Source organism: Acomys minous (genome assembly GCF_964271855.1).
Source record: "Acomys minous genome assembly, chromosome: 4".
Classification (NCBI taxonomy): domain Eukaryota; kingdom Metazoa; phylum Chordata; class Mammalia; order Rodentia; family Muridae; genus Acomys; species Acomys minous.
Window position 1 is genome coordinate 6,425,900 of NC_140486.1, and position 16,357 is coordinate 6,442,256.

Consider the following 16,357-nt stretch of genomic DNA (forward strand, 5'->3'; position numbering starts at 1 on the left):
CTGCAGTTTGTAATCCCAGGATTTGGATGGTAGAGACAGTAGGATCAGGGTTCAAGGCTATTCATACCTACAGAATGGGTTCAAGGTCAGTCTGGGCTACTTGAAACTTTATCTCAAAAAGCATACAGAAACAGAAAACAAAAAGAAATGTTGACCCACCCAAAACAGTGTTGAAAGAAGTTTAGTATGTAGATAAGTAAGTTTTGCTGGGTGTGGTGGTACACACCTTTAATCCCAGCACGTGGGAGGCAGAGACAGGCAGTCTCTGGGTTCTAGAACAGCTGGTCTACTTAGCAAATTCTTGGCCAGCCAGAGCTGCATAGTGAGGCCCTGTTTTGAGAGAGGGAAGAAAGGAGGGGGAAGGGAGAAGAAAGATCTGCCTCACCTGTTGATAGATGAGCCAACGTTTATATAACACGCACAAAGTTGTACCCATTAAGGCCATGTGCATCAAGACTGGCATTTCTACTGCATTTTGCAGTATTGTTTTTTTAGAAAGTTCAAGATACTTTTCTAATAATTTTCAGTGTAGTTTACTTTCCAAACATTTGAAGCTTTTGTTTGTTTGTTTGTGTAGCCTGTCAGTCCTGGCTCCATAGATCAGGCTGGCTTCATGGATTTGCCTACTGAGTGCTGGGATTAAAGGCGTGTGCCACTAACACCTGGCTGCATTTAGAGCCTTTTTGTTACTGACTTGTTCAATTGTCAGAAGCCGTATTTTAGGTGGTTTAGTCACTTGGATTGACTGAGGCTTGTGTCATGTTCTCTGACCCATATTTGTTAAGCAGCCCCTGTGTGTTATCCTAATGCGCAGGGACTCAGAAAAGGGCTGTATGTTCCTTTTATCCTGTGTGGCCGCTCTGGTGTATGTTCCCTTTATCCTGTGTGGCCACTCTGGTGTGTGTTCCCTTTATCCTGTGTGGCCACTCTGGTGTGTGTTCTCTTTATCCTGTGTGGCCGCTCTGCTGTGTGTTCCCTTTATCCCGTGAGGCCGCTCTGGTGTGTGTTCCCTTTATCCCGTGTGGCCGCTCTGGTGTGTGTTCCCTTTATCCCGTGTGGCCGCTCTGGTGTGTGTTCCCTTTATCCCGTGTGGCCGCTCTGGTGTGTGTTCCCTTTATCCCGTGTGGCCGCTCTGGTGTGTGTTCCCTTTATCCCGTGTGGCCGCTCTGGTGTGTGTTCCCTTTATCCTGTGTGGCCGCTCTGGTGTGTGTTCCCTTTATCCTGTGTGGCTGCTCTGGCGAGTACTGTCTCATTCTACTTTTGATTTACATTCCATTATTGATCAATGGTGTTGAGCATTGGTGTAGACTTCAGATCCTGATAGAACTGTCTTAAGGGAGAAGGACTTGGGATTCAGACCTGGGACAAGTGGCTGAGGTGCCTATGGAACATCCCTAAGTGGACCTGGACTCCAGGCTCTCTCGTTTCTCTCGGTCCCTACCTGTTATAGCTAGCACACTCCGCCCTCCACAATGAACTTTTCAGTCAGGGGCCGGGGCTTCCTCACTTAGATGCTCGTCACTATATAATCTAGACATTTTGGTTCTGTCCTTCATCACTCTGCCCACTGTTTTGTGTCCCTCTGCAGGATCCCTAACCCTGTTCCTTAGGACCGGTGAACTCGCCTGAGAGCTGCCCTCAATAAACCTGCTTTTATACTTTAATTTGGCTTGAATTGGCTCATTTCATCGGAGGAGAATATCTATCAGGACTTATTTTGGCACATGGGTTCCGAGGCTCTGGTCTGTTGATTCTGGCTTGCCTTAGTAAGGTTGACTATGATATTAAGCAATGGCAGATAGAAAGTAGGGAAAGGAACAGACAGGGACCATGAACACCTTGTGTCCTCCCACCTCCACCCAGGGACATGTCCCCAGTGACCTACTTCTCAGAGTTTACAGAGCCTCCTAAAATAGAACCAACCAGCTGGGGATCAAGTCTTCAGAACACAAGCCTCTTTGGGGGACACTTCATATCTAAATCACAGTGCTATCTTTGTATTTGTTGATATTTTTACTTCTTTGGGAAATTGTTTATTAAATTTGTTCCTCATTTCAGGCTTTATTCGCTTGCCTTTTGAATGTTGAGTTATATGAGTTATTACTGATTGGTAGATGTTTTCTCCTATTCTGTAACTAGTAGCAAGAAAATTCAAATTTCATTGATAGTGTTCTTTGACATATAAAATATGAAATCCAATCTACTTATTTTTTTCCCTTTGATCACTTTAGATCAAACCCATATGAGGCCCTGTGTGGTGGCACATGTCTTTAATCTCAGCACTGAGAAGGTGGAGACAGATGTATTACTACGCATTGGAGGCCAGCCTGGGTCTACATTTGTGAGTTCCAAGGCAGTCAGAGCTACATAGTGAGACCCTGTTTCAAAAAACAAACATCATAAAAAACCCAAAACTACAGAAAAGTAAAACAAAACTCAAACAACAAAAGAAAACAAAAGCAAAAACCCGTTATGAAGTTTTCAATCAGGAAGGTTTTCCCTTAGGGGCTTATTTAACTTTATTTATTATCTCTGAGATAGGATCTCACTACCTAGCACTGGCTAGTCTGCAACACAGAGATCTGCGTGCCTTTGCCCCTTGAGTGCTGGAACTAAACGTGTGACACCCCCATTGTCACTTAATTTTGAGGCAAGATTTTGCCCTTGTTGCTCAGACTTTGCTTGGCTTCTTGTTTCTCCTTCCTTATACTTGTGAATGCCAGATGAAAACCACTACACTGTTTATATTTCAAGGGTTTTATAGTGTTGTAGTTAAGTGAGATGTTTGTTCTGACTTGAGTTTACTTTTGTAAGTGGTATGAGGTAGGCATATGAATTCATTATTTTACATACAGCCGGCTGTCTTCCAGTCCTGCGGCCATTTATTGAAGAAACTGATTGGCATTTTTGACAGGATGTGAAAGGTTATTTCCAGACTGTCAGTTCTGTTACTCTAGTCCCTAAGTCTGTCTGCGTGCCATTTCTACCATGTTTGGTGTAGCACTTGCACGTTATATTAATATAGCTGCATAGCCATTAGAATTGGCTATTTATTTTTGTATGTGTGCTTCCACCTCCAAGTGACTCGTGATGCATGTCAGACCCAGAAGGTATCATGTATGTACGAAATCAGTTTTTCCCTTTTTTTGTATAGTCCAAAAAATACCAGCTTTAGCAGTATGCTATGGAACATTTTTTGAAAGGCCCTGTTACATCTAAATTTCAAATCTAGAACTCTGTGTTCCAGGTGTACAGGAGGCTGTAGGCATTTCAGATTTTATTTTGTTATAATTTAACTTGTAGTTTTGTTATACCTGGATAATGCAGGATGATTACCAAATGCATTCATCTACCTTAGCAGTCAAATTTTGCAGGTAGAAATTGTCTTAAGACAATTGAGATGGTAGAGCAGCAGAGGGGCAAATGGAGCAGTCAAGGCATGATGAAGACTGCAAATATAAACCCTGCCCAGGCCGCCCTTACCCTCCCCCAGCCTGCTCCTGCAAATATAAACACTGGCCAAGGGGGCCACTCATGCTCCTGAAAGGCATTTGCTGTGAGAACAGGAGTGAACTGACATCAATAGGCGCGGGTTCCTTGGCTTAGTTGTGTTAGAGATATGTTGTGTATTGGTTGTCTTCATGCACACTGATGACTTAGAACATAGTCGTTTCACTGAAACTGCTCATGCTTCAAACATCTGGGGAACTTTGGCCTGGTTCTGAGCTTACACATTGGCCTAAGGTGCTGCCGAAGAAATCCTGCCTGATCTGCTGTCTTTACTTTGGCAGAAAGTAGGGACTGTGCTTTCATCTGAGACGCCACCTTACAAAGAGAAGTACTGACTTAGGAGGAAGCCTTAGATTTCTTTTATTGGAAATGAACCCTCTTTAAATGGCATAGTTTCTCTAGACTCTTAGTTTTCTTAGCTAAATAATTTTTTTTGTCCAGGGTCTGTTGGGCAGTGTTTGAGTTGTTATTTTTCACCCATCTCTGCTCTACCTCCCTTCTACCACCTCCCCTTGGAATTACACAGTTCTTGTCATAGGCAGGAAACTTGTCCATCTGTGAGAGTTCAGGCTGTTGGCTGCAAAGGGAATGTAAAAGGAGGACTGTGCCTGTCTAATGCTGGTGTTTGCCAGGTCTTTGAAGAAGCAGAGTCGGCTTGAATCCTCAGAACCTAAACTCAGCCCCAAATCTAGTCCCAGATTTCTGAAGTCAGATGTTTTTGGATCAGATTTCATTTTGTTTTCCAGTATCACAGACTAGCTTCAAATTCACTATGTGGTTGAAGATAATATTGATTGAACTTTTAGAAAAAGAGTCTATTTTCTGATAATTGCATACATGTATACAGTGTATCTTTGTAGATGCAAACTTTGTAGTTTTGTAGATACAAAACTCTGCCAACTCCTTTCTTCTTGTGGGTGGCCTCCCAGTACATCCGCCTTTCTACCTTTTTCTTTCTATAACCCATTGAGTACAATTAGTGCCACCTGCTGTAATGTTAACTGATCTTTTGGCTTGATCTTGTTCAGGCCTTGTGCAGGTAACCATAGGTACAGTGAGCTCATGAGTACGGTGGCTATGCATGTCCAGAAGACCTTTGCTGCATTTCTCCCCATCCTCTGACCCTTGTATTCTTTCTGCCTTGTCTTCCCTGAGCCTTGGGCAGGGGTAGGGGCGGGGTGTTATTGGTATGGATGTCCCACCTAGGGCCAGTTATGTATACACGTACACATACGTACGTACGTACGTGTGTGTGTGTGTGTGTGTGTGTGTGTGTGTGTGTGTGTGTGTGTGTGTTTAGTAAGCAAAACATGAGTCCTAGCTTTCTCATTAGGCCCTTTAACTTCTGGAGCCAGGTTTAGAGACCAGGCCTGAATTCTTCCCTGTGGATCAGTCTTAAATCTAGTTAAAAAGTATTTGGTTACCCTATGGCCTTCACACCACTGTTACATCAGTGGGCACACTCTGTCTAACATGACCTTGACCTTCTGGTCCTCCCTGAGTCCATCTCCCACGTGCTGGAGTTACAGTGCTGCACCACTGTTCCGATTTATGTGGTTCTTGGGATTGAACCCAGGACCGTGTACATGCTAGCCAAGCCCTCCAAACCAAGCGAACGCCCCCCCAGACCCCAGATTTGATACGAAATGACATGTAACTTGTCATGCTTGTATAGTTCTAGTGCATTATTTGTTTATACCCTAATACTTTAAAAACTGTAATTATTTAGAACATCTTTGACATTCTTGGCAAATTTATGAGCACCTGTACTATGTTGTCAATGTTTTTTGATATTTGAAAATGCTTTTTAAGTTTGAAGTATTATCCTGTGTGAGAAATCCTTTTGGCAAGCAGAGTTGGCCAAGCAAGGAATTGCAGTCTCTCACTGTCTGAGAACAAAGTTTTTTTTTTTTCCTTTTGTACTTAATTTTTCTTTGTAGCAATTTTCAGACATAATCAGTTAGCATCTAAAGGCTCATATTTCTGTAGAGTCGAGCCTACTGAGTGGGTTAAGAAGCTGTTACACTCTTAATGTGAGTTAGATGTCTCTCTGTGGGTTGAAGTGAAGGAAACAGTATTGGATAAACTAGCAATGTGTGTGTGTGTGTGTGTGTGTGTGTGTGTGTGTGTGTGTGTGTGTGTGTATCTGTCCTTAGGAAATTAGTTTCAGGTTTCTAGAAATCCTACCAAGTATTTTGAAGTTTCTTGTTCCATCTCTCAGGCATCCCAATATTTCTCAGTTCTAATTTAAAACATATCCATTTTTCATCTTCAGTGTCTTACAAATTTTACCTAAAAGTCTCTCCTAAATAAATCACTGGGTTTTTTTTTTGTTGTTGTTGTTTCTTTTTTTTTTGTTTTTTGTTTTTTGTTTTTGTTTTTTAAATGATAGTTAAATGAGGTGTCTGAGAGATGGTTGAGTAGTTAAGAGCACTCACTTTTCTAGAGGACTTGGGTTCAGTTCCCAGCATCCACATGTCAGTTTACAACCATTTGTAACTTGACATCCAGGGATACGGTGTTGTCTTCTGGCCTTTTGTTTTTGTTTTTTTGAGACAGGGCTTCTCTGTGTAACAGCCCTGGCTGACCTGGAACTCTTTGTAGACCAGGCTGGCCTCGAACTCACAGAGATCCACCTGCCTCTGCCTCCTGAGTGCTGGAACTAAAGGTATATGCCACCATGCCTGGCTGTTCTGGCCTTTTTCAGGCACAGCATGCATATGGTACAGAAGATGTATATGCAGACAGAACACTCATAAAAGTAAAATAGCACTATAAAAAAATTAAATAGCCAAATTATTTTATTTTATTTATATAATGGGACTAACACCTGGTATTCATTGTCTGTACATATGAAACTTTATAGATGGAGTTTTGTCATTGAATGATGATGACATTGATGATGACTGTCCGATTCCAAACTTCCACAAATGCGAAATCTGTTTGCTGTCCTTTCCAAAAGAGTCCCAGTTTCAGCGTCACATGAGGGAGCACGAGCAGAACGACAAGGTAGGTATCTGCAGAAGGACTGCAGCATGGCGTGTCTGAGGGGGAGGTGGTATACCAGCTACGCCCGAGGAAATTGTAGCACGTTTCATAGTATGTAAATAGTTTGGCATTCTTCGGAGAATGTACTCCAGTGAGTGCCTTACTGAAATTATTTATGAGTAGGCAGATAGCGCCTTTGGGCACCTTACTTTCCTGTACAACAGCGCGCAGGCTGGTTATTCTGGAATGGATTTTCCTCAGAGGGCATCTTGCTTTCAAGTTGTCTTTATGGCTCCCCCCACTCCCTCCTTCCCTCCTTCCTTCTTTTTGGGGCTGGCTGGGGTGAGGACCATGCGTATGACCTTGAGTGTGTTTATCATGTGGTCTGCCATTTTGAGCTGTTTCTTCCAGCCCCTTACACCCCTTTGTCCTTCTAAAGAGAGACCTTGAATCATTTTATGCTAATCTTTCCAGATACAACTTAATAGAAGTAGATAGGAAGTGGCGTAAAAGCACAAGTAGCAGGGCTGCCCGGCCTTCCTTACTTAGAGGATGGACACTGCTCTCCTCCCCTTTAACTTGCTCGTGTAGGCGGTGCTGGTGGGAGGCATGGCTGCAAGGCTGGAGAGAAACCCCAGCCACTGCCTTGGTTTTTTTTACACGTAAGAGGGAGAATGTTTCCATATACAGGAAACTGTGGACTCAGAGAAACAACTGGTGAAATCTAGGGGAAAACTTATATAGTTAATTGTTTTTCTAGAAGTGATTTTGTTTACAAGTGAGTTTGTCAGAAATAAAGGGAAAATCCAACCTAGTGGACTGAACTTTCTCACGTCTGTTTTCATAGTGTCCACAACTCAGCAGATTTGCAATATTTCACATTAGAAATAGCTTTGGAGTTAGGTGTTACAGCATGAGATTATCCCAGCATTTGGAGGTGATGGCAGGAGGATTGAGCGTTTGAGATTAGATAATATACTGTTCACTACCATCAAGAAAAGAAAGGGGGGCTAGGGAGATGGCTCAGAGATTAAGAGCACTGAGTGTTCTTCCAAAGATCCCGAGTTCAATTCCCATCAACCAAATGTTGGCTTGTAACCATCTATAATGAGATCTGCTGCCCTCTTCTGGTGCGTCGGCACACATGCAGGCAAAAATACCATATAAATAATGAATAAACAAATCTAAAAAAAGAAAAAAAGAAAAGAAATATTTTTACATGTGATGTTCTTTTTGTAATCCTTTGAAAAATTTATGAGACGCTAAGTGACTTGGACCCTACAGAGAGTGCTTTAGAAAGGTAATCTATAAATTATGGTATCTTCCTTTTCCCTTTGAGACATGGTAGCTTTGACTGTCCTGTAACTCTCTATGTAGACCAGGCTAGTCTCTAAACTTTCAGAGAGCCACCTTCTGCTGCCTTCTGAGTGCTGGCATTAAAAGTGTGTGCTACCACACCCACTACTTACTATTATATTTTATTGTTTTATTTTTCTGTTTTCCGAGACAGGGTTTCTCTGTGTAGCCTTGGCTGTCTTGGACTGGCTTTGTAGACCAGGCTGGCCTCAAACTCACAGCAATCCACCTGCCTCTGCCTCCCAAGCGCCGGGATTAAAGGCGTACACCACCATGCTCAGCGAGTATTTATTATTTTTATTTATTTTGGATTTTTGAGACAAGGTTTCTCTGTGTAGCCTTGGCAGTCCTGGACTCACTTTGTCAATCAGGCTGGCCTCAGTACTTATTTTAATAGCATCTTTGAAAAGATTATAATTCAATTCCTTCTTTTCTTTCAAACAGCCACACCGATGTGACCAGTGCCCCCAAACATTTAATGTTGAATTCAACCTGACACTTCATAAGTGCACGCACAATGCAGAAGATCCCGTGTGCCCTGTGTGCAACAAGAGGTTCTCCCGAGTGGCCAGTCTCAAAGCGCATATTATGCTCCATGAGAAGGAAGAGGTAACTGTCTAACGTGTGTTTCCTAACCTCCTGGTGAGTGCATGTGGCCATCAGCCTGACTTTACAAGCTTCATAGCCTTTTACTTCTAAGCTTCAGCTCTCTAGAGTGGTTTCCTGTTACCCCTGCAGCCCACTCTAGTCATGCTAAAGATCACAAGTAAGCAAGAAAGGCCATCAGGAGGATAGCTGGACTAGTGCCTAAAAGTTGAGGGGCTTGAAAAGCAACTTGAAAAGCCAGCAGTGGGCTGTGACGTGCACATGTATGATTGTAATTTGCTCCACTCACAGCACAGCTTCTAGGTCCACTGATCATAAAAGGCTCACATGAAGGCCATGCATAGGCCACTCACTGAGCCAATCACATTCTGTCATGTTACTGGGGGACATGCTCCCCACTCTGACCTACGTGAGAGTATCTGTAGGGTGAGCAGAATCATCTAGAACGAACTTTCTTTCTTTCTTTCTTTCTTTCTTTCTTTCTTTCTTTCTTTCTTTCTTTCTTTCTTTCTTGAAACAGAGTTTCTCTTTGTAGTCTTGGCTGTCTTGGACTTACTTTGTAGACCAGGCTGGCCTTGAACTCACAGTGATCTGCCTGCCTCTGCCTCCCGAGTGCTGGGATTAAAGCGTGCACCACCATGCCTGGCTGTAATTTTCAGGGCTTATCTTTCCCAAGTGGTCTTCCCAAGCTGGTGCAGTTTGTCTGGAATGATTGCGAGTGGGGCAGCTCCTCCTGATGTAGAAGCTATGGCCAGTAGCTGAGGTTGACGTGCTCCTTGCAGTTGGAGCATGGCTTCTGTAAAGCACCTGTGAATACCTTATCACGATGGTGTTCTGACCAGAGGGCAGTGGAGACCAGTGGGCACTGGAGACCAGAGGGCAGGGGAGACCAGTGGGCACTGGAGACCAGAGGGCAGGGGAGACCAGTGGGCAATGGAGACCAGAGGGCAGGGGAGACCAGTGGGCAATGGAGACCAGAGGGCAGTGGAGACCAGAAGGCAGTGGGGGCCAGTGGTAGTGGAAACCAGAGGGCAGTGGGGACCAGTGGGCAGTGGAGAGGCTGCTCTTCACTAGTTAGCCCAGGTGTCAGCCAGTTGGACCCAAAAAATGTAGTTCCTTTGAAAGAAAAGTGAGCATCAAAGCATGCTTACAGTAAAGACCTACCAGTAATATTAACATTCTGCTTTTCCCAGTAGTGAGTCATACATGCCAAGAAAATGTTCCCGCTGAGCTATATTCCAACTTTTTTTTTTTTTCCTCGAGACAGGGTTTCTCTATGAAGCCTTGGCTGTCCTAGACTTTATAGACCAGGCTGGCCTCGAACTCACAGCAGTCCACCTGCCTCTGCTTCCCAAGTGCTGGGATTATAGGCGTGCGCCACCACGCCCAGCTGGGTTTTTTGTTTTTTTATCCTTTACTAGTGGAAATGATTTCATACATTCCAATTTGGACATGGTGACGCCTTTTGAAAGGCGAAGGTGATATTCACTCTGGAGGAAGGTATCATTGTGGACTCAATTCACAGTGCCCCCAGTTCTTTTAAGGAGCAGTGCCTTGGAAATGTTCCTTTTCCAGAACCTCATTTGCTCTGAGTGTGGGGATGAGTTCACGTTGCACAGCCAGCTGGCCATACACATGGAGGAGCATCGGCAGGAACTGGCAAACAACCGAGTCCACACCTGCAAGGCCTGTAAGGAAGAGTTCGAGACGTCGCCAGAGCTGAAGGAACACATGAAGACTCACTGTAAAGTTAGGTATGGGTCATTCCTGGACTAGCATGGTAGAAGTCCTGTGTGGGACACAGGAACCTGGCCCGCTTTGCTGTGACTGAGTGAAGTATTTGGTGCTCTAGGAAGAAGAGCAGCAGATGCAAGCACATAGCTGGTGTGTTGTCGTGTCACCCTGTCACTGCCATGGTCAAGCTGAAGTGCAGTTTCTAGTCTAGTATTTAGAAATATAATATACTCCTGGCCAAACTTAACATTTCCTCTGGTTCTTGTACTTTACCTGTTCTTATTTATGTGGTGTCCTTATTTTTTTTTTAACTTTTTTTTTTTTTTTGCCAGGCATGGTGGCACATGCCTTTAATCTCAGCACTTGGGAGGCAGAGACAAGGAGATTGCTGTGAGTTCGAGGCCAGCCTGGTCTACAAAGCAAGTCCAGGATAGGCAAGGCTACACAGAAAAACTCTGTCTTGAAAAAAACAAAACAAACCCAAAACTCAAAAAAACCAAGCCCCCAACCCCTCAAAACTATTTTTTTAATTTATTTTTTGACAATTTGATACATTTATATAATGCATTTTTATCACATTCACCACCATTCCCTTCTTTCCTATTTCCTTTCTGAAACTCTTCTTTCTAACCCTTTTCCCTCCTACTTTCATGATTTTTAAAAAAATGATCTCTGAATTTAGTTAGCAAAGCTTGCATGTGCATGGTTGTGGCAGTATTGACTGGGTCATGGGCCACTTACTCAGGCTATACTCCTGAAGCAAAAGTAGCCATGGACTGCCTGTAGCTCCTCAGCTAGGGCCAGGGCCTCATGTGACCCTCTTCCATCTGTTTTGGAAAGTCGATAGGCAAGTAAGCACATGTGAGGCCCTGAGTGTGGCGGCCACATCTTGTCTAGGAGATACGGTTTACAGCAGCCCTCCTCATCCTCGCTCCTGTTTGCTAATGCTCCTTCTCCAGTGTCCTCTGACCCCTGGTGTGGAGAGGAGTTTGTGTTCTTAATAAAAAGAAAGTGAAGGAGGTTGTCCTGGCGTTGTGCTTTAGTTCCCGGTGGTGGGGAATCTGGTCATTGCCACTCTGGGCCAGTTCTTTTGTTTTGGATTTAAAGATGCGGCCTCCCTATGTAGGCCAAGTTGGCTTTGTACTGATGGAGCTCCTCCTGCCTCAACCTCCCAGTACTAGGATAACAGATATTTGCCTCCATGCCTGTCATGAAACTGATTTTGACAGACTACTATAAAGGACAGTATTAGTAAATTGTTCAGCAGCTGTATTATTAATTTAGCCTGCTACCATGCCAAGCTGTAACAGGGAATATCTGTTCTTGTTTTTGTTTTTGTTTTTGTTTTTCTTGTCTTTTGAGACAGAGTCTCTCTGTATAACAGTCCTAGCTGTCCTGGAACTTCCTACATAGACCAGCCTGGCCTCGAACTCACAGAGTTGCACTTGCCTCTGCCTCCCAAGTGCAGGGATTAAAGGTGTGCATACTATACCCAGCAATATCTGCTATTTTTAACAAGTCTTATACTAGTTTGCTCAAAAAGTGTATGCAATAAGTAAGCAGTGGGCAGCATGCAGTCCACTCCGGGGTTGCACTTCAGATGGGACTGAGTCGGTGCTTCCCACCCCGCCTTTCACTTTCATCTTGCCTGCTGTTGACTGATTCCCCATTTTAGTGTCTGGTTTGTTTTTGTTTTTTGAGACAAGGGTTTTGCTGCACAGACCAGGCTGACCTTGAACTTACTATCCTCTTCTACATCCTGAATGCTAGGTTATAGGCATGCATTGCTATTTCATTAGTATTAGTACTTAAAAAACACAATGTGGGTTGGGAGTGTAGCTCAGTTGGTAGATTGCTTGCCTGCCATGCACAAGGTTCTGGGTTCAAAACCTCGTGCACACAACTCCGTCCTAGTAATACAGATAACTGTGATGGTGCATGTGTTTAATGTGAGCAGCGGGGAGGTGGAGGCAGGGGGCTGGAAGTGTTGTCATTCTCTCTCCACGTGTTTGTATACAGGTGTGTAAGATGCATGCTTTCTATTTACCCTGGGTTAGGAGATGATTGGAAGTGTGTGGGTGCTTGCTCAGTGTTAGGAGGGCAGCAGGTTGCCAGGAGGCTGTAGTGTTCTCTTGGTAGGCACTGCTCTCCTGCAGAAGTGTTGGTGGCTGGAAGGACATGTGTTTGAGAATACTGAGATGTTTGAAAATAAAACTAGCAGCTTTTGAAGATGGATTTGAAGAATCGTGTGTTCTCATAAGATTTAAACCTGTATACCTGAGAAGCTTCCATTTCTTGACATGGAAAGAAACAGGGCTCTTTTTGATGTGTTTGGCATCACTACCAGACAGTCTCCAGAGAGGCCAAATAGTCAACTCTCACAGAGCTGTGGGAGAGCTGGACTTGGCGGTGTGGAGCTGTATCTGCACGGGCCTCTGTGCTGACTAAACCAACAAGGTGTGCTTTAAAAGATGCCTTCTGCCTTGCTCCTCAATTACTGTGAGGATTTCAACAAGCCAACTTCTTTAACCAGAAAAAATAAAATTTAAACCACCAGGCTAATGAATGTTTGCTTTTGTGTTTACATAGTGGACACAGACATTAAAACATACTCTGCTGACTAGCTGGCTAACTGTGGTGTTATTTTCACTTTCAACCTATAACGTAAGGAAGATGAGATGACTCAGTCATTGTTTTTTCCCATATGTTGTACTAGGGCGTCAGGTACAAGATCTTATAATCGGAACATTGACAGAAGTGGCTTCACATACTCGTGTCCACACTGCGGAAAGACGTTTCAAAAGCCCAGTCAGTTAACGCGACATATAAGGATACACACAGGTATGAGAAACATTTGCTTTCACATTATTTGTTATGTGATTTGAGGGAAACAAAATGTGCCTTACTGCTATGCTAATTCAGCTTGTAGTCAGACTCTGGCTCTTCTGTGCTTTGCTGTACAACTTTGGTTTGTTAATGTTGCTGGTTGCATTCTCCTTTGAAAAACGACGAGCCTGTGTCCATCGTGTAGTTGTCCTAAATTACAAATGACAGACATAGAAAAGTGTTTGGGGTCTAGTGAGCTCCAGCTGTTGGCATTGATGTTAGGGTGGTTACTTGTGCAGCACCTAGAATTAGACAGTGTAGCACCCGGCCAATCAGATTTGAGGAAGAAAAGCAGCATAAGGTGTCTGTGCTCTGACAAATTGGCTTTAATGCTCAGGCGGCTGGGCATGGCAGGACAGGCCTAAAATCTAGCACTCAGGAGTGGAGTTGGCAGATCGGGGATTTGGGGTCATCTCAGCCACACGGTGAGGTCCAGGCCAGCCCTGTCTATAGTGTGAGACCCTGCCTCACAAAGCCAGTCAACTAAGCAACTAAACAGCATTAAAGTAACAAAACCTTATTTCTCTGTATCTTACCTTGCTTGCTTGTTAGGCTTGCTTGAATGTTTGAAATGGATATAGTATTCACGACTAGATAATCTTTTCCATGTGTGAAAGACAATTTATGCTATTGTGAATGATGCACATGTTTTCCTCTTGAGAAAAATGAAGAAAATGGCAAATATTTATACATTTGAAATTAAAGTAATAAGGATGCATGCTTTGCCATTTTTCCTGTTCTTTTGCTTGCTTTTCATTTATAGTGAGAAGACAAAATGTGAACTTCAGCTGTTTGGTTGGCTACTGTGTTTTGTTGGCCAGTTCTGATTATGCTTTGTTGCTTTTTTCCATTTTTGGTAATGTAGAGTCACTCAGATAATTCTTAGCTCATTATATACCAGTATAAAGTTGATATTTTCAGAGCTTCATTCTTTGTCCCTTAGAACACGGGAAGAAAAAAAGCACTATCTTTAAAATGTTGGCATAGGGATACAATTTAGTTGCAGAGCACTTGCCTACCGTACATATGTAAAGTCCTGGTTCAGTTCATGATTGTACACAAACTAGGTGTGGCGATGCATGCTTGTAATTCCAGCATTTGGGGGGTGGAGGTAGGAGGGTCAGAGGTTGAAGGTCAGCCAGGCATGGTAATGTGCAGCATTAGCACCAACACACAGAGGAGAAGCAGGTGGATCTCTGTGCATTCAAGGCTAGCTTTGTCAACGTAGGGAATTCTAGACAGAACGGATAAATAGTGAGACATTGTCTCAAAAAGAATAAAGAAAAGTTGAAGATCATCCCTAACTATAGAGTAAGTTTGAGACCAATCTGGGATACATGAAACCCTGTCTCAAATAGAAAAATGCGATAAAACACTGTGTTTTAGAGTGTCGAGTTCTACTTTATCTTCCTTGAATGAAAAAACAGCTTGAAGGGGGTTAACATCCCTTAATCAAAGTAGGAACACACAAAGAAAAGAGCACTGCACAGATTCCTCAGCCCTTACATACTCTAACAGCTGGAGGTCTGCCCCATGAGATTGTTTTTCTGCACACCCATAAATGTACACCTCAGACCAGTGCACCCAATAGGCACAGTGCTTTTATAGACTTCCCTGTAGTCTCGGAGAGTCTCATGCGTTCTCCTCGTGGCACTGAGCTTCCGATCACTCGTAGTCATGCTGGCTGCTCTCTTGCGGACATGGAGTGCTGGGGAAGGCAGCTTGCCTGTATGCTCAGCATCTTCTCACTAGCGTGCAAGGCTGAGCACACGCAGGCTGTAGAAATGCCTCTAAGTAGAAGGCTCACCTGTTCCCCCTCTGTTCCCTCCATCTCTTTGAATGGCTGTACCTCACGGAACATGTGAGATGTGATGTGGTCATCTTCTGATGGCCTCCCCCTTGAGGATCTGAGCTCCATCCAGGAAACTTGAGGTGCGCTAGAGAGAATGCCCCTGGTGAGGACACCCTCTGTCTGGGACCACAGTCCGTCCTGAGCTTCCTGTCTTCCCTTCCCAGTGATGCCTCTTCTCTAGGATTACTCCATCTCACTAATTTATTTAACCCTCAGGTTAGTTAGAGAAACAGGGATCTATCCCACTGAATGTTTTTCTGGGAATGGAACTTGAGTCAGACAGACGTTGAGCCAGGTGTAGAATGAGATGCACGTGAGGTGCTGAAGTTAGTCGTGAGCAGGACGTTAAAGTCTGTCTTTCCTGGAGCCTGTGTTGTAAGAGAGGTTGGATAATAAGTGAATTGTCAAACGTTACTGGTTAGAGGCCATAGGGAAGGAGTTAAGCAGAGAAGGGGCGGGGACTGCAGGATAGACGTGGGAGATTTGGACTACCAGTGGCTGAACAGTCACTCTTGTAGGGACTAGTGTGCCAGGGCCAGAAGAACCAGGAGGGAGCGCGCGCTGTGGCTTCTCAGGGAGGGTGGGCAGGCAGAGGTGACAGAGGCCTTCTGAGGAGCTGTGCCCTATACTGAGGGCACAGACGGTTCAGAGAGTGAGGAGACCAGCTAAGCCAGCTGAGTGGGATTGAGAAGCTGTGAGGCATTGAGCAAACCAGCCTTGTAGAAAGAGTTCCTCTGCACAGTGGAGAGCAGCACATTCAGGGCCAGGGGACGCAAGAGGACTGGTCAGGGGTTATGGATGCATGGGGCTGTGCTCCGGCCTAGGCAGTAGTTTAGGACCGGGAGCAGGGCTGACGTGGGAGTAAGTGACTGAGAGAAAGCCATGGGGCAATCCCCCCCACCAGAACTGCCATGGGATTTTCTTAGAAAAGCTTTGCCTGAGGCAGGTTGAAGTTGAAGAGACGCCTGCAGTATGCATGAGTTTAGACTCTCCAGGATGTGTTTTGGCTGGAGCCATAGGTTGCAGCCTTGGGTTTGGACACCTTGCATGCTTCTCACACTGTAAGATCTTCACACTGTGGCTCTTTCCTCTCTGGCTAGGTGAAAGGCCATTCAAGTGCAGTGAGTGTGGAAAAGCTTTTAACCAGAAAGGGGCCCTGCAGACCCACATGATCAAGCACACGGGAGAAAAGCCACATGCCTGTGCCTTTTGTCCTGCTGCCTTTTCTCAGAAGGGGAACCTGCAGTCCCACGTGCAGAGAGTCCACTCAGAGGTGAGCATGGCGTCTGGGCTGTGAGCATGTCCACAGTGGACAGTAGGTGTCTCTTGACTTAGTGGCTAGCCTGAGAAATGTCACTGTTTTGAAAAACACAAATTGAGTTTATGTACAGTAACCCATTGATGGGAACATGCTATTTTGATAGG

General features: G+C 44.4%; 1 protein-coding gene across 6 annotated transcripts in view; it reads left to right on the forward strand.

Moving 5' to 3' along the window:
• Nucleotides 1–16,357, forward strand: part of ZNF236 (zinc finger protein 236) — an 88,226-nt gene that overhangs the window by 4,815 nt on the left and 67,054 nt on the right. For 5 of the 6 annotated variants that reach the window (XM_084780663.1, XM_084780661.1, XM_084780659.1 and 2 more), the window contains exons 2-6: nucleotides 6,377–6,519; nucleotides 8,299–8,463; nucleotides 10,036–10,214; nucleotides 12,911–13,035; nucleotides 16,033–16,205. In XM_084780663.1, the coding sequence (XP_084636789.1) occupies nucleotides 6,377–6,519; nucleotides 8,299–8,463; nucleotides 10,036–10,214; nucleotides 12,911–13,035; nucleotides 16,033–16,205 (785 nt within the window). Of the gene's footprint in view, nucleotides 1–6,376; nucleotides 6,520–8,298; nucleotides 8,464–10,035; nucleotides 10,215–12,910; nucleotides 13,036–16,032; nucleotides 16,206–16,357 lie in introns of those variants that run through there. The other variant, XM_084780664.1, reaches the window with a different exon arrangement.